At 38.7% G+C, this 22,407-nt stretch overlaps 1 protein-coding gene across 8 annotated transcripts in view; it reads left to right on the forward strand.

Annotated features, from left to right (window-relative positions):
* Positions 1-22,407, forward strand: part of VPS13B (vacuolar protein sorting 13 homolog B) — an 808,377-nt gene that overhangs the window by 699,397 nt on the left and 86,573 nt on the right. For all 8 annotated transcript variants that reach the window (XM_082859134.1, XM_082859132.1, XM_082859133.1 and 5 more), the window contains 4 exons: positions 858-1,054; positions 11,323-11,504; positions 12,600-12,949; positions 18,198-18,359. In XM_082859134.1, coding sequence (XP_082715260.1) covers positions 858-1,054; positions 11,323-11,504; positions 12,600-12,949; positions 18,198-18,359 — 891 coding nt within the window. The remainder of the gene's footprint in view (positions 1-857; positions 1,055-11,322; positions 11,505-12,599; positions 12,950-18,197; positions 18,360-22,407) is intronic.

The following is a 22,407-nucleotide window of genomic DNA, read 5'->3' on the forward strand; positions in this document are numbered from 1 at the left end:
CAAGAACATGCAGGGACGTTCAGGGCCTCTTCCAACAACTGCCTTTGCTTGTTTTTCTATATGCTTACTTAATCATTTTCTCATTGATTTGTAAGAGCTCTCTGCTCTCACAACAAGTATTTGTAGATCTGTCATTAACTATTGCCTGTTTTATCCTAACCTTGCTTTTTATTAATTCTGATGTTATCAGTTGTGAGGTTTGTTTGTTTGTTGTTTCTTTTACCGGTCCGCGCGTTTCATGCCATACACAGAAAAGGCTACCCTATTATGATAAAAATATTAACTGATTTTTTTCTCTTATGTTTTCAGTTTTTAGCCTTTAATATTTTGATCCTTTTGGAATTTACTTACATATAGGAATGATGTAGGGACCCACTTTGGTTTTACCAAATGGCTAACCAGTTCTTGCAACCTCATTTCCCATCCTTCCCATACTTGTTTGAAATGGTACCTTCATCACATACTAAAATTTATCTGTACTTACATATTATTATTTTTTCTTCTTCTAATCTATTTGTATGTTACTACTCCAACCTTATCTTTTAATTTTAATTAGTGTAGCTTTATAATAGACTTAGCATCTGGTAGAATTTGTTCTCCACTCTTTCTCCTTTATTTAAAAACTTTCTTGACTGTTTCCACATATTATTCTTGAATGAGTCTTTTGAAATAAAGTAGGTAAACAGGATGAATATAACTATGAAAAGAAATCCTAAACTACTGTCCTTTACAACTGTGTCCCCTTTTAAAAGTCTCATTAATGTTATAACTTTTATGAAGATTCAAGTTGCATGTCAACAAATACAGAAACATCATTTCTGTTTGCATCTTCTAAAATCTTCTTTCTTTTAATATAGATTCCTTGTAGTTTGGAATACTGGGATGAACTCCAGAAGGTTTTTGTTGCATTTCGAGAATTTAGTCTGTCTGAAAGCAAAGTTTGTGAACTGCAGTTGCCAGATATCAATCTTGTGAATGACCAGAAGAAACTGGTATCCTCGGATCTTTGGAGAATTGTTTTGAACAGCAGCCAAAATGGAGCTGATGACCAAAGGTAACTCAGTGAACAAAGTAAAAAATGAAATAGTGGCATTATACTAGAAAACAATCGTCAAGTCATCTTATCTAGTGGCCCCTCACTTAGCTATATCGCAGCTCTCTAACAGCTGCATCTGTCTGAACTACAGATGAGAATGAGGAAGTGAGATAGAAGCTGATGTTTCAAAGTCTGTGTACTAAAATTCCTGTGTTTTACTGTGAGCTCTAAGAACCTGTTCCTTAAATATAAAAGGAAAAAAGAGCAAAAAACAAACTTCAAAAAAACCAAAAATCCAGTTATCCTGAGCTAAAAAATATAGAGGAAAAGAGCCATACACACTTCAGTAGACTCTTAATGACACAGTCATCAATATGTGTAAATGTTAACCCTGGGGCATTAAAAGAAACGTTAAGTAAATTGAATTGTCTCCTTTTTGGAACTACTTCCTTCTTAAAGGGTTTTTAAAAAAACTTTAAAAGACAGACATTAGGAAAACTTGACTAACCAAAATAATTTATACTCAAGATTTCAGATAGCCAAAGTTTTATTCAGCTCTTGAGTCTGTTTGACTATAATGTATCTCTAGAGCTATAGACTTCAGGTATTCTGAATCGTGTCCCCAGAACTTCCTGTTCTACACCTCCTACAGGATATCTGGTTAGTGACAAAACAGGGCCAGATTGTCCCTATTTCCAATGTTTGCCTGCTTAATACATCCACTAACTTAGAGTAGAGAAAAAATGGCTCCAGCAATTTATTCTTCAAGTGCTCCTTCTAGTTTACATATGCTTATTATGTCTTTCTGTTCATGCTCCCCTAAATGACAAGAAAAAGAAACTAAATCACCATCAATGGAACAGTTTTTTGGGTCATATGATATGTGTACTATGGGCCTGTGCCTATCTTGCTGCCCATCACTTTCAATGTCCTACCTTCTAATTCTGCTGACGAGTTTGCTCTAGCATTATCTTATTCTTTGTATATAATCCACCCCTCTTTTTTCCCCCAAACAACATTTTGACACTAACAAAAAGAAAAAAACATCCACTGTTCCAACACCCTGTGATTGAACTGTTTTCTCTTTTTTGTTACCTTTATTTTTGCCCATCATTGTATGCCTTTACAGGGTTATAATCATAGCACACCATTTTGTATTCTAATTCCTGTTTTATATTATAGATAGTTGTGAATGCTTTCTCTTTTTGTAATTAATAGTAATATATGTTCCTTGAAGAACATCTGGGAAATACAGAAAATAATACCACCCATCATCATATCACACCGAGATAACCTCTGTTCACATTAGTCTGTAGCATCACAGTCTTTTTCGTTGATTACTTTGTATGCTTAATAATAATATGTTTTTTGCTTTATGATTTCTATTTCTAGGTCATTTGGGCTCTTTAAAAATAATTGCCTTCCCAGTATATTACCTAGTAATGTACGACTGGTGAAAGTATATTAAAGAAGTGGGGTCTTGATTTTACCTATATGAAATGCAGCAGTGAAAAGAACACCCATCCTGGGAGGAGTTAGCAGATGGATAGAAAGATTGCCTAGTCTAAGCATAGGTTACCTAGTCAGAAACCAGGAAATCTCAGAAAACAGAGCTATGGGTAATGAATTTTTTTTAAATCTGAGTTTCATTATTAGTATCAAGTTAGAAATCATTTCTTGATTCTAATTATCAAAGAATGCATTTTCATCATTGAAAGAAGCATTTTGGACAAGGTTAATTCCTCTGAATCTGAAACATTCATGAAAATCACTTTGTGGTAAGCTTAGCACTGCAGACATGTGGAACCTTTAGGGAATGGAAATTTATGCAGACAGTCAAATTTAGGCAGTTTTTCACCAAGCTTTCGACATTGTAATCACAGATCTTTTGTCCTCACCTTGGATTTTTCAACTTGCCTAATATTTCACAATTGATCTTGCTTTAAATTGTTCGACATTAAGCATTTTTCAGGTAGAAATTGATATTAGTGAAATTAAATTTAAAGAGCTGGTTTAAAAATCAACATAATAAAACACTATTAAGACATTTTTCAAAGAGCACAGTAAATAAATTTCATCCAGTTTCTTGAAGGAAAACATCAGTGCTTTGATGATATATCGACATTTCACATAGTTAGATCCAGTATATTCTGTCATGAGAAATCTAAAACTGGATAAAAACCTGACACTTTTATGATTAGAGATTATCGTATCTTAAATAATATTTATGGTTTGAGAAGGATATGCATCAGACTGTTGTACATTACTGAAAGAAAATTCGTAAAAATAAGTCCCATGAAGCTTAATCTAAAAAATAAAGCATCTTGCCCACAGTTGTCAAAAGTGCAGCAGTGTAGGATATTTAGCGGTAATGGCATCACTGTGTGTATGTAAATAGAAGCACTATTTATTAGGGATTTTCAAGTTAGCAGACCTGGGTTTAAGTCCTGGCTCCATCACCGACTAGCTGTTTGGCCCTGAGAAACTGATTTCTACGCTGAGGCCTTAAGGAATGGGTAGGAGCTAACCAGTCTGAGGGGTGGCAGGTAGCCTTCGGTACAAAGGACTGGAGACAAGATTCACTCTCTTAAACCTTGGTCTGTTTATCCCATACAGGCATATTATCTTTAATTCAATCCCCGTGTATCTGTAATAATTATTTTCCACTATCTTTAATTAATGGTTTGCTTGATCATATGAAAATGAATGATGGGTAACTGTTGTTTTTTTCAAGGTAGCATTGGAAGGAGAGTAACTTAAGCTTAGTTTCCACAATAGTATTGAACTTTAGTAGAGTTTTCTTTCTATTTGTGGTGCACTGGACTGAAGCAAGAGATACAGCCTTTAAGCCCTGATCAGGGTATCCATTTCAGCTATTTATTTTTAATCTCAGCATGTATGTATTTGCCCACCCCCACTGCCCACTGCTGAAGCCTAAATAAACCCCTTTTCCCAGTAGGTCCTGACAAGAAACAGACAGCACACTCAGACTGGTTAATTAAGGAGAGTTTACTGTAAAGACTATTTACAAAAGTGTTGACAAGGTGAAGGGATAGGACAGTACCCTGAGGCTAGAAACCATGGGGAACCATCCCACTCTTAGTCCTGAAAGAGCCAGGTAATAGAGCCATTACCAAAACTAACCCAGAATGGGTGGTTGTAGCTGTTTTTGGTGGAGGGACCAACAATGTGCAGAGACGTGGCTAAGAAGGAGCCAGGAGAATATGAGTCCTTCCGCCACTCTCTTCACACCATCTGATCTCCCTTGGGCACCTTCCACTGGCCGAACCAAAAGACAAGCCAAGGACAAAGCAGCTTGTTGATACAGTCAGGGGCAGAGAAGAGGATGGGGAGGGGTAGAAAGTGGATTTAGAGAGCAAACAAGATAGCCAGCAAGCACACGTTGTATTTGGAATTTACAGTTTCTTACCTAGTGATGGGACCTAGGCGGAAAGATGAGAAATGGCTGGTGGGCCCAACTCTCGGGCTTTGGGCCACTCTGCTAGGTTCCCTGAGTTTGGTATCAACCAGATGTCTTCTGATGGACCAGAACAACTTTCTACTTTGTTTCCACCTCTTATCCTCACCCCAAATGGCTAACTCCAGAAGTACGTGACTATCTAAAGTCACAAGTTACAGGCAATTATTGTGTTACACAGTAATAACTGTGAAGATCTTGATATATATGTCCAGTTAACTTTATGACAAATTGTTTGATGATAATGCTAAGCTGTTTACCTGTGCCGAGTCTTTGGTGGTTTTGTCCATATTGCATGGTCACTTTCTCACAATGTTAAACCATGAGAGTAGATTGCTTACAAGGACTTTTTATCCCCACCCACAAAACGTTGGTTCATAGAAGGAAGGCATCCTGGAAAAAGAAGTGTGTGGCTCTTTCTTCATGTGATGAAAATGGAAACTCTGTTGAGTTTTTTAGAGGGCAAAATAAAAAAAAATAAGATTTTCTCCTTCTCCCTAAAGATCCTGTAAGTCGCTGTCCACTCATATTTAGTGATCTTTGAGACAGTGGTCCACAGCTTTTTGTGTATGTGAGGAAGAGATGCTTTTTATTTACCAAACCTTCATTCTTGTGTGTATAGCCAGTGCAGGAATCAGAGGAAGAGCGTTGTGACGGTAAAGTCCCTGGATCATTTCCTTTCTCCTCACTGGTTGAACTTTCTCCTACCAGACGGTCACTGTGGCCTCTAGATATTGTTTGCCTCCATTTGGCTACTTGGATATGTACTTTTAGATGTACCTAAATTTGCTGGGTACCATTTTTTTTAACCTTTTGACTTTCATAAACCATTCAGACAACAATCTTGACGTTTGGAACTGCTTTGCCACCGTGTTACAAGGTATTGACAGTAGTTCCCTGTGCTATACAGTAGGTCCTTGTTGCTTATCTATTTTAATTTTTTTTAATTTATTTATTTATTTATTTTTGGCTGTGTTGGGTCTTCGTTGCTGCACATGGGCTTTCTCTAGTTGTGGCAAGTGGGGGCTACTCTTCGTTGCAGTGAATGGGCTTCTCATCGTGGTGGCTTCCCTTGTTGTAGAGCACGGGCTCTAGGCACACGGACTTCAGTAGTTGCAGCACGCGGGCTCAGTAGTTGTGGCTCGCAGGCTCTAGAGCACAGGCTCAGTAGTTGCGGCGCACGGGCTTAGTTGCTCCGGCATGTGGGATCTTCCCGGACCAGGGCTCGAACCCATGTCCCCTAAATTGGCAGGCGGATTCTTAACCACTGCGCCACCAGGGAAGCCCTGCTTATCTATTTTATATGTAGTAATTTGTATCTACTAATCCCAAACTCTTAATTTATCCCTTCCCCAACCCATCCCCCACTATCCCTCTTGGTAACCGTAAGTTTGTTTTCTATTTCTGTGAGTCTATTTCTGTTTTGTAAGTAAGTTCATTTATATCATTTTTTTTTTAGATTCCACATATAAGTGATATATGATCTGTCCTTGTCTGGCTGACTTACTTCACTTAATATGATAATCTCTAGCTACATCCATGTTGCTGCAAATGGCATTATTTCACTCATTTTTATGGCTGAGTAATATCCCATTGTGTATATATACTACATCTTCTTTATCCATTCATCTGTTGATGGAATTTTTTAAATAAAATAGAAACTATCAATGTGAAAAGGACAAATACTGTATAATTCCACTTATATGAGATACCAAGACTAGTCAAATTTATAAAGACAAAAGTAGAATGGTGATTGCCAGGAGATGAGGGAGAGGAAAATTGTTTAATGGGTATGGACTTTCGGTTTGGGAAGATGAAAAAATTCTGAAGATGGACGATGATGTTAGTTGCACAACAATGTGAATGTACTTAATGCCACTGAACTGTACACTTTTAACTGGTTAAAACAGTGAATTTTAAGTTATGTGTATTTTACCACAATTTAAAAAATATTTTCAGTAACCTCCCCCCCGCCATTTTATAGCTGTACTAGGTTACAACAGAGGTGTATGTCTTATTTGCAGTTAGAGTTAAAACATTCCCCAAAAAAGACAGATCTAAGGTGTAGAGAGAACATGGTGCATCGTCCCTTGTCTTCTCTCCTCCATGCGGTGCTCTCCCAGATGGACAGGACAGTGTTTTTGCAGTAGGCAGCGGAGAGTTTAGGTGAACCAATGTTGAGAAACAGTGCCACACTGGGATGAATGACAGTGTGATATTGTCAGATCCCTCTTGGGAGCTAAAGGTAATCACCAGCAACTAACATTAAACTAAGTAACCAGTACGGTACCCTGTTTGCCAACCAGGAAAAGAGGGATGAGATTTTTTTTTCTCTTAGGGAGTGACAGACATTATGCTAAGCAGTTTCTATGTAGTACCTCCTTTAATACTCAAAAAGTAAGTCCAATTACTATACTTACTTTACAGATGAGAAAACAGATTTAGCTAGATGAAATAATTTGCCCATGATTACAGTGTAAGTGGAAGCAGTGCAAGCATTTTCATCTCGGTTTTCTTACCTCAATCATTCTCTGCTTAATCTCTATGCTATATTATAAAACTCTTATTACCACAGAGGGATACAGAGAAAAGCCCAAGGCTTTATCAGTCAAGTCAGATCATTGTTGGATACCTGCAGAGCTATAGGGGTGACATCCAGGGGTGAATCTTTAAGGATTATGCCTGGGTCCCTGCAGTGCCTATGGATCAATCAAGATCTAAACTTACTAAAACACTCCTTGTTTAAAGGAGTTGATACCCTTCTATGGGTCACCCAGGACAGTTAATAAGTCCCTTTGGCTAAAATGAAGGTATGGATATGTAAAACTCCTGCCATACTTTCTACTCTTTAGAATATTTCCTCTATCCTAAAAATTTGAATTTCCATTAGGAACTTACTGATATTTGAACTAACTACTGAATCTTGAGTTCTGTGTATTACTATTTGAAAGGTTTTGCTCCTTGGAGCCATCTTTACTTTTCCATTTCTGATTATTACACGTCGCATGAATTATGTTTTTCCTTTTGATATCTGGATCAGATCGAAGTCCATTGTACTTAATTAAGGAAATGATATAAATGTAGTTGCTATAAGTGTCCCTAACAGGGTCGTTGTTCTCATCTTTATGACTGTTTAGCTCTATCATAGTTAGATATTTTTAATCCTTATGTAAAAGGTAAACATGCATATGCTACTTTTATAGTGTACAGTGATGATCGAATTAAGTTGAATATCAAAAACTATAAATTTACTGATTCAAAATATAAAGCATTTCATGTGCATATACCATATTAATTTTGTGTTTAACACATTTTAATTTTGATATAACTCCAATTTTTAAATAAAACTCTAACTTTTTTTTTTTTTTTTTTTTTTTTTTTTTTTTTTTTTTGCGGCATGCGGGCCTCTCACTGCCGTGGCCTCTCCCGTCGCAGAGCACAGGCTCCGGACGCGCAGGCTCAGCGGCCATGGCTCACGGGCCCAGCCGCTCCGCGGCACGTGGGATCCTCCCGGACCGGGGCACGAACCCACGTCTGCTGCATCGGCAGGCGGACTCTCAACCACTGCGCCACCAGGGAAGCCCCTAAAGTTTGGGTTTCTTTTTTTTTTTTTTTTTTTTTTTTTTGCGGTACATGGGCCTCTCGCTGTTGTGGCCTCTCCTGTTGCGGAGCACAGGCTCTGGACGCGCAGGCTCAGTGGCCATGGCTCACGGGCCTAGCTGCTCCGTGGCATGTGGGATCTTCCCAGACCGGGGCAAGAACCCACGTCCCCTGCATCGGCAGGCGGACTCTCAACCAACTGTGCCACCAGGGAAGCCCCATAATATTTGAAAGGTTAAATTACATCTTTTTTTTTTTTTTTTTTTTTTTTTTTTTTTTTTTTGCGGGCCCAGCCGCTCCGCGGCATGCGGCATCCTCCCGCACCGGGGCGGGAACCCGTGTCCCCTACATCGGCAGGCGGACTCCCAACCACTGCCCCACCAGGGAAGCCCCCTAACTTTTTAAATATAGATTAATCTAGTAACATTTTAGTCAGGATTTCAAGATGGAAAGAGTGCTGACCACTTGAATATATACGTTAGGAGTTACTGTATAGGCCTAAAAATATCTTTTAACCATTGATTTGTACATTTAATTTAGGAAAAGTGAAAAATCAATCAATTTGTTATAAATAAAGATTTTGACACGCACTCATTTGTGACATCTTAGCAACCTTTTTCAACATGTTACAGAATTTGCTACTCTTAAGAGAGAGAAAAGTAAATCTTGGAAAATCTCAAGAGTGTCAAAAATTGCAGTTGACAGAGAAATTCTTCAGATAAACACCTCAAATTTTGTACTTACTGTTTTAAAACTGATCTCAAAGTACTCTCACCTGGATTTTTAATATTTTGACTAACGCTATACCCTATTTTTAACAACTTCTTAAAGTATTTATAAGGGAGAGATTTCATATGTGTAAAACACACGTACAGGGCTTCCCTGGTGGCTCAGTGGTTGAGAGTCCACCTGGCAATGCAGGGGACGCGGGTTCGTGTCCTGGTTCGGGAAGATCCCACATGCCGTGGAGCTGCTGGGCCCGTGAGCCATGGCCGCTGAGCCTGCACATCCGGAGCCTGTGCTCCGCAATGGGAGAGGCCACAACAGTGAGAGGCCCGTGTACCGCAAAAAAAAAAAAAAAAAGTATCTCCTTTCTAAAACACACGTACAACAAACACAGTTTGGTCTTTCTGAATAAATATAAGTTTTAATTTTACCTTGCCAATGAGATCTTTTTTTAACTTTAATTTTTTAATTGAAGTATAGTTGATTTACCATGTTGTGTTAGTTTCTGGTGTATAGCAAAGTGAGTCAGTTATAAAATGTGTGTGTGTGTGTGTATATGTATGTGTGTGTGTATATGTATATATATATATATATATACATATACACACACACATATATATACACACATACACATACATACACACATGTTTTCATATTCTTTTCCGGTATAGGTTATTACAAGATATTGAATATAGCTCCCTGTGCTATACAGTAGGACCTTGTCATTTATTTTAAATGAGATCTTTATTTGTAACTCAACAGATAAATTCCTAGAAAGCTATTTGGATTAGTATACCCATTTATAGACGTTTTAAAAATACACCTAGCTGCATTTTCATGCATAACATTTCATCAGAAACATAGTGCCCCAGAGTTGTGTTTTCTTTGCATGCAGTGGAGTTTTTCTAACATTGCGGTAAATACCACCACATAACTATAAACACCTTGAAGTTAAATATTCAGTAAACCTAGCTTTCATTTTCACCAGCCTTTTCACAACCTCTTTCAAAACTCAGCTGAAGATTCACACTCTGCAAATCCCACATGATTCACCCTGTGCCATTCTGACTTCCTCTGGTATTTCCACTCTGGCAGCACTTCCAACTTGCCTATTCCTTGTTGGTTGTTCTGTTTTATAATGTTTGTAAACATCTACATATTTTATATCACCAGTTAGACTGGGAATTCTTTGAAAACCAAGGATTTATTTCTTTAGTTTTTCTTGTCATAGTTCTCCCTAGGATACTATAAACCATTGTTTCTTCTCTAGGCTCCTCATGGATTTGGGAGCCAGGCTACCATAGCTGTAGAGCAAATTTCAGATTTGGAAAGAAGAGGGTGGAAGACGGTAAGGGGGAATAGGGCAGCATCTATTTAGTGATCCACAATTAGCAGAATGCACCTTGGCCCCTCCCAATCCCCAGGTCTCATGCTTCTACTAGCATTGAGGGGAGGCAGCTAGGCTGCATGTTTCCCATGCACACCAGCAGCCGCTATGTACAAATTTCTTCCCTCCTACAGATGCCTTCACTATTTATTTTAATTGACTTTTACTGGTGTAAAATGGTGTTGGGAGGATGGACAAGTAAAGAGAGGACACATGTGGTGTAATTGTCCATGGAGCCTTGGTTCTTCTGGACATGGTCATAACTTTTATGGCACCTAATACAGTATGCAGTAGGTATTCAATAAAGAGTATTGGCTAACTCATATGGGAATATGGATGTGGATGACCTGGAGAAGTAAAACAAAAGAAGGATTTATGGTGACACTGAAAATATTGGGTTTTTTGAACAGCAGAGTCATACTCTGAATTGTGTTGGTCTTAACTTACGGACAACTTGTTGTCATATTAGTTTAAGTGAAATGTGGATGGAAGAAAATTGGGTTGGAGGTCAACATGGCCTGGGGTTTCAGGAATCCTTCAAAATTTTTCTGCTAATGACTCATAGAGAATAATCAGCAAGAACTTAATTTTTTTTAATTAATTTATTTTATTTATTTATTGTTGGCTGCATTGGGTCTTCATTGCTGTGCACGGGCTTTCTCTGGCTGTGGCAAGTGGGGGCTACTCTTTGTTGTGGTGCACAGGCTTCTCACTGCAGTGGCTTCTCTTGTTGCGGAGCACAGGCTGTAGGCACATGGGCTTCAGTAATTGTGGCTCGTGGGCTCTAGAGTGCAGGCTCAGTAGTTGTGGCACACAGGCTTACTTGCTCTGTCACATGTGGGATCTTCCTGGACCAGGACTCGAACCCGTGTCGCCTGCATTGGCAGGCAGATTCTTAACCACTGCACCACCAGGGAAGCCTCAGAACTTAATTTTTTAAAACGACTTGTTTATGTGAGCAAATATGGAAGATTTGATGAGAACATTGACTATAGGATTATGGGAGCTAGCTTTAAAAACCCCTATAGAAAGATATTTCATTTATATGATGTTGGGAAATTTAGGTTATTGAACTTATTTTATTATCTCCCACAGCTCTGCAAGTGAATCTGGTTCTCAGAGCACTTGTGACCAACTTGTAACTCCAACAGCCCTGGCTGCCTGTACCAGAGTTGACTCCTGTTTTACGCCATGGTTTGTCCCATCTCTTGGCGTTTCCTTCCAGTTTGCTCACCTGGAGTTCCATTTTTGTCATCACCTTGATCAACTAGGCACAGGTACTCTATTTTAGCATCAGAATAACATTCACTTAATACTTATTGTTTTACCCCTGCACAAAACTCCTTCCCTACTGACCACCACTCACGAGGTGGAGGAAACTTTTAGAAGCAGCATTCATCTCCTCTAACAGTAAGCACCAGCAAAGTTATTCTGAAGTTGATTTCATATGATAGGTGTCCCCCTTACATTTGAACCATCTTATGGACCTGTTATATAGGGTACCAGTTATATTGAATTGCCATGATTTTGCACACTTCCTAATGAGAATTTTCAAGGAAGTTACAAAAATTGCAGGTTTTACTGTTACTCCAATTATGATCTTTTTGAAAGAAATACATCTGTTTTTTTCCTATCTTATGAGCCATTACATGAATGGCATATAGTTTCCAAAAGTACTTGATATTACCTTATCTCGAAAGTACAAAAACCTTCTACAAAAAATGGGCAAATTCTCCAATAATTCAAAAGATTAGCATTTTTACAAGTTTATAAGGCAGAAGAATAAGTTTTTCCACACACCAAAAGTGGCCTTTTATAAGTTTGCTCATGTTCATGAATAATTATTCCTAAAAGTCTGTACCAAACCTTTTCTACTTAATACATTTTGATTCTGGTATTAGGTTTTCAACCTACATGTAATGGAAAAATGAAAAAAATCAGATTAAAACTAAACACAGCTGCTGTTAAGCATCTTGCCTTTTCAGCAAAAATGGAGTTTAACCTGTATTTTCTAACTCTGTTTGGGTCATGTTTTTGGTTTTGAGATTTGGTGGTAGATACAGAGCACTTCTATGAAATGCTTCTTAAATATTCACCTCCTCTTCATTTTATTTGTTGTCTTTTGTGATCACATTTTTATCTGTGCATGTAACCTTTGTAAAGAGACCTGCTGATTGAACAAAACAGTTTTGTTTGCAAATATCAAATGGTAATTCAAATGTTATATTATCTTCAAGAGAATATTTGAATTTATTAACCAGCAAATATTGCATTCAGTAACCAAGAAATGAATAATTTAAATGTCATCTCTTTATTTCCATAAAGTGTTGGCTCATCTCAACTGCTGTTTTTCTTGTTTGTTTTCTCAACAGCTCCACCGCAATACCTACAGCCATTTATTTCTGATAAAAATGTGCCATCTGAACTAGAATACATGATTATTTCCTTCAAAGAACCACACATGTATCTTCGACAATGGAACAATAGTTCTGTCTGTCAGGAGATGCAGTTCTCAGCTCAAGCAGACTGTAAACTTCTAGAGTGCAGAAATGTTACAATGCAAAGCATGGTGAAACCCTTCAGCATCTTTGGACAGATTGCAGTTTCCAGCAATGCAGTAGAAAAGCTGATTGATTGCTCTATCAACGTTGACTCAATATTTGTAAACTTTGGGCAACATGTAGTTCATTCTCTAAACACTGCAATACAAGCTTGGCAACAGGTATGTATATTCTAGAACAGTTTACAGTTTGTGTGTGATCTTTTACTAGGCACTTTATGTTATCACTTCTAATAATAAATTAAGCACAAACAAAAATGTGAGAGAATGAAGAATTTGATGGGCACCATAATATTTGGGGCCTCCTCTGTTTTGGCAAAGTGATGCATGTTATTTTTAAAACCTTTGGAGAACATGGGTTCTCTACACATGCATCAGAGATGATGCCCACATTTTTGTGACTAATGTACCACATCTGTGTGGAAAGTAACACATTCCCAGAAATTTTTTCCAAGTATTATGGCTTTAGTTTGCCAAAGCTCAACTTGGTATGTATCACACTGTCGAAGCAGCCATTGCAGAAATGAAGAACCTGTGTGAGCCTTCGTGATATAAGCAGTTCATCTTTTCAAAGAGAAAAGGCAGTGAGAGGAAATTATGTGAACATAGTATAATTTAATTTTAGTCTTTCTCCCATTATCATTCTGCCATTTTGATTCACTAAAAAAGCACTCGATAATAGATTTTGTAACCAGCTAAAGACTCTTGATAATAATTTTTTACTTTTACCTTTTGTCAGAAATTATCCATATCGAAAAAGAGTTAGAATATACGTCTGTTTTGAATGACATATTTAAAATGGGGAACCTGCCCACGTCCACTAGCATGAAACTAATTTCACAGAATATTTGGATAATATTGATAATATGCTCAGTGATTTAATAACAAATCACCTCTGCTTCCCTCACTGATTTTCAGTATAATATTGCATTTCAATAAAGCTTGTGTTATTTAAGCTGAGACATTTCCCCACATTTTGTATGTTACAGGTATTTGTGCAGACTAACTCCCCAAGAGAAATGGTCCTTCACTCCACCCTGACCTCATGTGGGGATGGGGCAGTGGTGGGGGGGAGGGGCTTGAGTTCTAGAATTTTTATGGGAATGAACTCTTTTCTTTATATGCATGAAGACCTATACAAGACTAAGGAATTAATTACCTAACATGGCACTACAATAGCAAAGGGAAAGAAGATAACACATCTGTTTCATATTTTAAAATTCTTTTTTAAGGGCATTCCATGGTTTTCTTGCTGCAGAGGACATGCGTAAAATAAGAGCTAGTGTGATCTAAATCTTTGCAGCTGGTTCGAATAGCGATGTGAAAAAAACCTCCGTGGCTCCAATTTCTGTTTTTTGTCATATTTTGAACAATGCATTTAATAAAAAACAAACCTAGAAAATATAAAAGAGTCATTGGTAGAGCATTTAATCCCAGGATATTTTTGTCTTGGTATCAGGACCATTGTAAGAGGACTCATGTGTAGCAACTACTGCAAAATGGCCCTCAGAAATATCAGTTTCCTCCCAGGGTAAAAATATTCTCTTAGACACAGCTATACATGTAAATAAAATACGGTGCATAAATATTTAAATGTTTTAAACCACATCAGAGTGTGAATGACTGACTGGCTAACACAGTGCCTTGAAGGAATATTCTGAGTTTTTTTAAAAATGGAATTGTATATTTGATTAAGTAGAGCCATATGTCACGTAGCATATCGCTGACAGGTACATTCTGTGAATAGTTGGTTCTGATTTATACAGGGATTTGGCAATGTTAACATGAGCCACAAGAGGATATACTTCTGTAATTGTTGCTATAATTTTCTTGTTTCCTCCCATGTCAAGCGTACTTGCCACCAAGTTTTAATGTGGTAGGCATCTCTAACCCTGTGTATTCTAAAGTAAATACAAAAATGCACTACTTTGAAATTACAGGACATTTGACATTGAAATGGGCTTATAGAGGGGTTATTAAGTTCATTGTTTCTAAGATGTTCTGAATGTGGTTTATCCCCTTTAGAGGGGAAACTTAGTTACCCAAGCTTGGATTTTATTATGTATATAATGCTCATATACAGTATAATTATTGCCAATGAAAAACGTGAACTTAACAAGCTGGATAAGCAATTTGAGTTTTCCACATACTTTTTATCGGGTTCGTATCCGAGACAAGTCATTTGTATCCAGTGTGGATGGACCAGACAGTTGAAGCATGAAACAATTTGGCCTTTCACCTTTAGGTCACAGTTCAAGATTAACAGAAGCCTTCATCAGTGTCTGATTTCTCTGGCTGTAGTTTTTTTTTTCTCTTTTGTAAATGATTAACGTTTTGTGAAACCAGATTAAGGACCCAAAATGCCACTTGCAGTTTGCTTTATATTTCCATGTCACATTCCCACATTTGGACCAAATAGGATTTAAAGGAGATTTTTATTTAAAAATCAAGGTTGTGCTCATGTATCTTATCTTACACCATAATGATATCTCTCTTTAATTGCCTGTATAACAGTCCAGCACAAATCTTAAATGTAAATAAGCCATCTCTTAATTACGAAAGCATTCTGAGGTTGCGCTTTTATATGATGTCATATACAATATGTACAAATTTTTTTATAATATACTAGAATTTAAACATTCCAAGAGACGCTTAAACTTATTACAGTTATAATGAACTCCGCAGATGAAGGAGCAGTAGAGAAACAGTTCCCTGAGGACTTTGAGTATTCTTTAGAAAAATGTAAACAAGCCCCTTGTGTTCTTTCATTTACATTTTTTCCTAAAACCCTCATCATTTATTAAAGGTCAGTTTTTAGAGATGAGGAAAGTAATATGATTTTTTTCTACTCAAGCCCCATCTGGTAACTTAACCTCTGTGTAACCAGCAGATTGATCCCAATTCATTATGAAAATTGAATTTCAGTCTCAGGATGTCTATCTAAGTGGGAGTTGGAATCATATCCCTTTCTTCATGTTTGTACTGTTGGACCTAACGGAGAGAAAAATGTTTACAAGGAGAGCAGTTTATGTTGATTATATAACGCTAAATGGAAAAATCTCATCAAAACTAATTGTACACTGTGACTCCAGTTTAATTAAAGGTTTACAAACCTTTAAATATATAAGATATATAAGATAGGATTAGATCGGATAGACTAGAACAGGAACAGGCAGGACACTCAGAAGTGAAAAATTGCTGGAAAAAAAAATTCTCCAAAATGTTCACAGCAGTTATCCCTGAGTATAAAATTAGAGACTTTGTTTTTAAAAATCAGTACTTTCTGTATTTTCTAATTTTTATACTGGGAACATATATTACACTTGTAAGTTTAAAAGTTAAATTTACTCATGTTTGTTTCATAAGTGTTTATTGAGTACTTATGTGTCAGGCATTATGCTGACTACAGGAGCAAAAGTTGTAACTAACAAAGACCTGGTTCCTGCCCTTATGCAGCATAGAGTCTAATGATGGAGACAACAATGACCCATAATCATGCAAATAATTACTCAGTCCCAATAGGGATCAGTGCTTTTAAGGCAAAATACATAGTGTTGTGTGAGCATAAAATAGAGGGACCTAAGGTGATCTGGGAGGATCTCAGGAGGCTACTTTACTCTGAGGGCATGACCTGAAAACAGGAACCTGAAAGCTGAGTTGGAAGAAATTAGTCAAGCAAGGAGGGAAAGAGGTCCAAGCAGAAGAAAGGCACTGAGGCAGGAAGGAGTTTGATGTGTTGGATGAATTGAAAGGAGGCCAGTGCGGCGTTGGAGCGGCTGAAAAGGGCTGGTGGAGCTGGGGTCTAGCAGGCAAACGGAGAGTGGTTCAAGATGCAGCAGGGGCCAGATCAGGCAGGACGCCTAAAACCCACGGGCCGTCCAGTTTTGAAATCATAGCTCATGATTAAAAGCCACAGCAAAAAGTAATATGGTAGGCGGCAGATAATTACTGGTTATAACTGCTTCAGTCTCACTTAGCCAGAGACTCCTTTTATGATTCCTGTGGTTGTCAGGCAAGGTTCCACTCCATGAGAATAGAGAGGTTTGGTGAGAATAGATGGATGATAGAGCGAACGCTTTAGGAGACCCTCAAGGGTATCTAGAAGAATGAGGTATTTCAGGGCCTCTTCACCGACTGCAGCTGTAGACCTCTGCCTGCCCACTTTAGTGGCCTTCTGGATGATTAGGAAGGGATTGTACCTCCCAAGATAATGTTCTCATGAGGTTCTAGATCAGGTCTTGGTCCAGGCTGGATTCCAGGTGTGTTCATCCATAGACTCCTTGGCTTCAGGCCATGTAGTCACTTAGATTTCTATGCTCATGAGTGGTATATCCCTTTTTACTCTCCCTCCCCTCAGTAAAATGGCAAATGACAGAGTGTGGCATTGTGACATTATTTAGATCCACAACCAGGAAATAGAAGCCAACTGGAGAAGCATCAGTTACATATTACCTCCCATTGTCTGCAGATTCAGTGGCTAGTTAAGATATTTTTCTTGCATGCTCAAGTTAACCATTTATTTAGCTATTCTTTTCATTTACCAAAGGTATGTTTATTATTTTTTAAGCCATAAGCTAACCAAAGTGATAAAAGAGTAAGCACAGAAATGCTCTATCACATTGCCAGTGCTTCGATATAACAGCAACCAGCGGAGATACCATTAAGTTGAGAAGGAGGTACCAACACAGGAACGTATTACTAATTTGCTGAACCTTAGTAGATTAATGGAAGACATTTGCTGATTGATTATTAGCTGAAACAGACACCAACAACTGTTTTTCAACTAACGTTTTTTTTGTCTTGAAAACTGCAGCTTGGCTTATACTGACTCTGAAGTTGATCTCTTTTGTGTGTTCAGCCTCTTAACAATAGCGGGAAAGTTATGGTTTTATTTACATCTCTCTCTGAGCAGATTTACACACACACATCCACCCTCCCCCTCAAGGGAACTGGGGATGTATTACCTAAATGATCCTTACTTTCTGTAGGGTACAAACTGTGGCTTTGGTAATTGGTCTTGATTGTCAAGTTTAGAAGGCCAGGAACATGGTAATTCTAGCCTGTGGTACTCTGCTCAAAAACGTGCGCTACCCAGTACAGCATTCTTTGTAGCATGTTAATTCATTTAAAAATGTTAAAAGTTTGAAGGATCTCATTGTTCTTTTACTCTTCTGTGTGTATGATTTATTTTGCAGGAATATAAATCAAAACATATTCTTGGAACATTTAAGATCTCTTTAAGGTATTTTTTGTGCTTATCCTGGAAGTATAGAATACTTTGTATACCAGAGCTAATGACAACAGATCTTTTAGTATTTCTGTGTTGTAACAATCGCCACTGGGCAGACAGCTGCCAAACATCTTGCAATTAATCTGATGCACATTGGCTTTCGTATTCTTTTTCTTTCAGAATAAATGCCCTGAGGTAGAGGAGTTGGTCTTCAGCCATTTTGTGATCTGTAATGACACACAGGAGACACTGCGGTTTGGCCAGGTGGATACTGATGAAAATATTCTGCTGGCCAGTCTCCATAGTCACCAGTACAGCTGGCGCTCTCACAAATCCCCACAGGTATTTGAGAAACAGCCTTACAAACACAGCAATTTTTAAGGTTGCGGATTCATTTCTTCTGCATTTGTGTGCCTGTGTCTAGTTATTTCCCTTTTTAAGTCTCCCATGGGGTCGCACAGTATGGCTACATCTGACAGAAACCCAGAAATGTTTAGAGGAGGGAGCACAGTGTACCCATGCTCCTCTTGGAGTGGACGTTCTCTTGTTCAGCATAGGTGCTCTTGAGGGAGGCTGGTGTGGTGATTATGAGGTTGAACTGTAGAGCCAGAGTACGTCAGCTTGGATCCTGGCTCTGAATTACCTCGCTTTGCTTTCATACTTCAGTTTTCTCGTGTAAATTGGGGATAATAATAGTACCTGTTCCATAGGGTCATGAGAACTAAATAAGTTAATATGTACAAGGCACTAAAATAGTGCTTGATATACTATAAACATTGTATGTTGGGTATTATTTTTCATTTGTTTATTCAGATTCTTACTGTGTATATAGTCCGTGGCAGTCATGTCTTAGGCACTGGGGATTCAAAGGCAGAGAAGTCTTAGTCCTTGTCCTCCAATGACAGCTCACCGTCTGTGACAAAATGAGCACAATGACAGACTATGCCCAAGGGAGCACTGAGAAAAGACATACCAAAGGATGTCTGTTTTCCAAGTAGTATAATTCCATTTTCCTGTCACTTTAGATGGGAATAATTAGAGGGATGTGCCCTGCAGGGATAGCTGAGGATGAATTAAATACAAAGATGATGTCTTAAATGAGTAAAAGAAATCCTAGGAAGTACTCTCAAGAATAATGTATTTGTAAAACTCTGGGTAATAAGGAAACTACTGTCTGCTTATGATTAAAAGAAAGTCATTAGATTAGAGAGTTTTCCCATCTCGTCTATAGACCAGCTTTAGAATATGTTACACCCTCAGCTATTTTCTTTTTTTCAGTAGCCCGATTCTGATTTCTTACTTGCTTTTTCGTGGGCTTCAGTAGTTGTAGCACATGAGCTCAGTAGTTGTGGCTCGCGGGCTCTAGAGCACAGGCCTCAGTAGTTGTGGCACACGGGCTTAGTTGCTCCGCAGCATGTGAGATCTTCCCGGACCAGGGCTCGAACCCGTGTTCCCTGCATTGGCAGGCGGATTCTTAACCACTGCGCCACCAGGAAAGCCCGTGCCCTTATTTTCTAATCCTCCTTTTGAGAAATGTCTGTGTAAGCGAGTTTTTAAGTCGTTTGGTTGTTTACCCCTTGTAACATCATTAAAAGACAATTGGTTGGTTGGTTGGTTCGTTTCAAAAATAAGTAATTTTTTTTCTTATTAATTGCAAAAGTAAGAACGTAGAGCAGATATATAAACCAAAAAAGGAAAACGAAAAAGACCACCTATAATTCCAACCACCCAGGGGCAATCCATGTTGTACAGCCTTTTAGAGCTTCGAAAGGCTTCTATGATCATTGCATTCCCAGAAATGAACTAGTAGTGATGGGAAAGAAACCTCTGAGAAGGTGCAGTAATGTGTGATCGTATACTGTACCTGTAGCCACTTCACCCATTCATACACACACGCTGCAGGCCTTAGCCAATAAAAAGCAAAGCAGAGGAAGCTTACCTCCCTTCAAAGTCATTTTAAGCTGCATAGACTACCATGGCCCTCAGTGACCCTCAAGATTCCCTGGAGACTGGAGCCAGGATGGGAAAGGTGATCGTAAGAACAGAAGGCTCAGGGGTGTGGAGTAACAGTAGTCTTCATGTTATGGATGTACGGTTTCTAGATGGGAAGGACATAAACAGGAAAAAAGAATGGCTAACCACTGCCACACTATACCTTTCATATTTATACTCTTCTGCACTTGGGTCTTTTTGTATTTATTACTAGTCTTGTTTTCATAATATCCCTGTGTGATTTGTATTTTTTGTTACGCATATTTTATAGGTAAGGAGACAGAAATGTTAAGCTAAGATGGTGGTAGAGATGGATCTGAATCCCATGTCTTTTCACTCTCAATATAGTGTTATTTCCGCAACACTGTCAAACTCTCCTAGGTTTTGACAGCATGATTCGTCTGTTAGAAGAGCCAAATGGTGAGGTTTTAAGAGAAGGGCTGAGAAATCACTGGTATAATACTCTACATTTAAAGCTAGACTAATATGGGATTCTTGGTACAAGTATGAACCCTTGCAAAGCTTTAAGGACCAAAAACAGTAAGAACCTTTTAATGTCAAACTGGAAACATAAGACAGGTATCTATTAAACTTTTTTTTCCTCTTTTTAATTTATAACTGCATCCTCTGGATACAAATTTTAAGATGAGCTACAGTGATTATAATCTTTAGACTAAAACTTAGATTGTATTTGTAAAAGGTGTCTCTTTACTACAGCTACCTATGCTACGTAAAGAAGTGTGTTTTAGGACCCTCTGAAGCCAGAGAGGTCTTAATGGGCCCAGAGGGTCTTCATGGAATTCCATACACACACAATTGCACATTCTGCTGTGTTCTAATGAGAGGTTACATCTGAGGATCAGAAAAGCTAACCACTTAGCTTCAAACTGCACCTGGAGGTAGTCATAGACTCACAAGTGAGCAAACTGTTCCTTTTTCCAGACTCCAAGTCATATCCTGCACTGCCCAGCAGCTTGGTTTTAGGAACATTTGTGTCTGCATGTTTATGCTACCTTGGGTGTTAGTCAATTCATAGTCTCAGGGAGGATTTCTAAAGTTCAGAGAACTTAACTCTGCTAAACAATGTAGCTTATATTGCAGAGATCAAGAAAGTGGCAATGACACCTGGAAAGGTTTCAAAGAGGTCAACATGTCTTAGAACCACACAGGAGGTTGCTATCAACAGTAAGTCCCAACAGGATGGAAAAAAATATAGACACAACCAATTCCAGAAATCCAAAGCTGAAAAACCTTTTAGAATTGAAATGTTATAAACTCTCCTTATAGTTTCTAACACATGCTCTGAGGCAGAATCACTTAAAATGCTGGATATCCCACAACAGTTGCTTGCCTAAGCAAACAAAGGAAGAACAAAACTTTTTCCTAGGGAATAATTGAACATATTCAGCTGCACAGTCATATATGCCACCACAGAGGGCCCTTAAATATTCCAATTCAGTAGACTTCAGATCAGGTTGGACGAGAACAGTAACCAGTCCTTTACTGAGAAGTGCTTCACATTATATGAAGTTGAATCTAAGGACTGGATATGTGAGTTTATGGAATCTTTCCCCAGAATATGGGCAGTATATGCAGCTCAGAGTCAAGGGAAGCTTTGTTTAATTTAGCCAAACTGACTTTAGTGGCGCTTCCATCATAGTAGGACTTGTGTGTAGGCTGTTCAAGTTAACTTCCTTTTCTGGTTAAGGGAGAACACTGTTAGGTAATTAAACTGCTTGCAAAAGGAATGCCTCTATCTTGTATGTAAGGAATTACATTTGCTTTTACCCTCAAAACATGCCCAATTTAGGGCTTCCCTGGTGGCGCAGTGGTTGAGAGTCCGCCTGCCTGCCAATGCAGGGAACACGGGTTCGTACCCGGTCCGGGAAGATCCCACATGCCGCGGAGCGGCTGGGCCCGTGAGCCATGGCCGCTGGGCCTGCGCGTCCGGAGCCTGTGCTCCGCAACGGGAGAGGCCCGCGTACCGCTAAAAAAAACATGCCCAATTTATAGATTATGCTTTTTTTAGAATTCTTACTACGAGTGACTGAATTTTAGTAATCAAACCATCAGTCAAGGGCTTCCCTGGTGGCGCAGTGGTTTAGAGTCCGCCTGCCGATGCAGGGGACACGGGTTCGTGCCCCGGTCCGGGAAGATCCCACATGCCGCGGAGCGGCTGCGCCCGTGAGTCATGACCGACCGCTGAGCCTGCGCCTCCGGAGCCTGTGCTTCGCAGCGGGAGAGGCCACAACAGTGAGAGGCCCGCGTACCATTAAAAAAAAACACATCAGTCAAGGTGAAAATGAGCTCTAGACAGAGCTATAGAAAATAACAAAATATTGCTCCAAAATGGATATAGTAGGAAGTTTTATAAGCTTGTGAAAATGGCAGATATTTA

Source organism: Leucopleurus acutus, assembly GCF_964270905.1.
Source record: "Leucopleurus acutus genome assembly, chromosome: 17".
NCBI classification, from domain to species: Eukaryota; Metazoa; Chordata; class Mammalia; order Artiodactyla; family Delphinidae; genus Leucopleurus; species Leucopleurus acutus.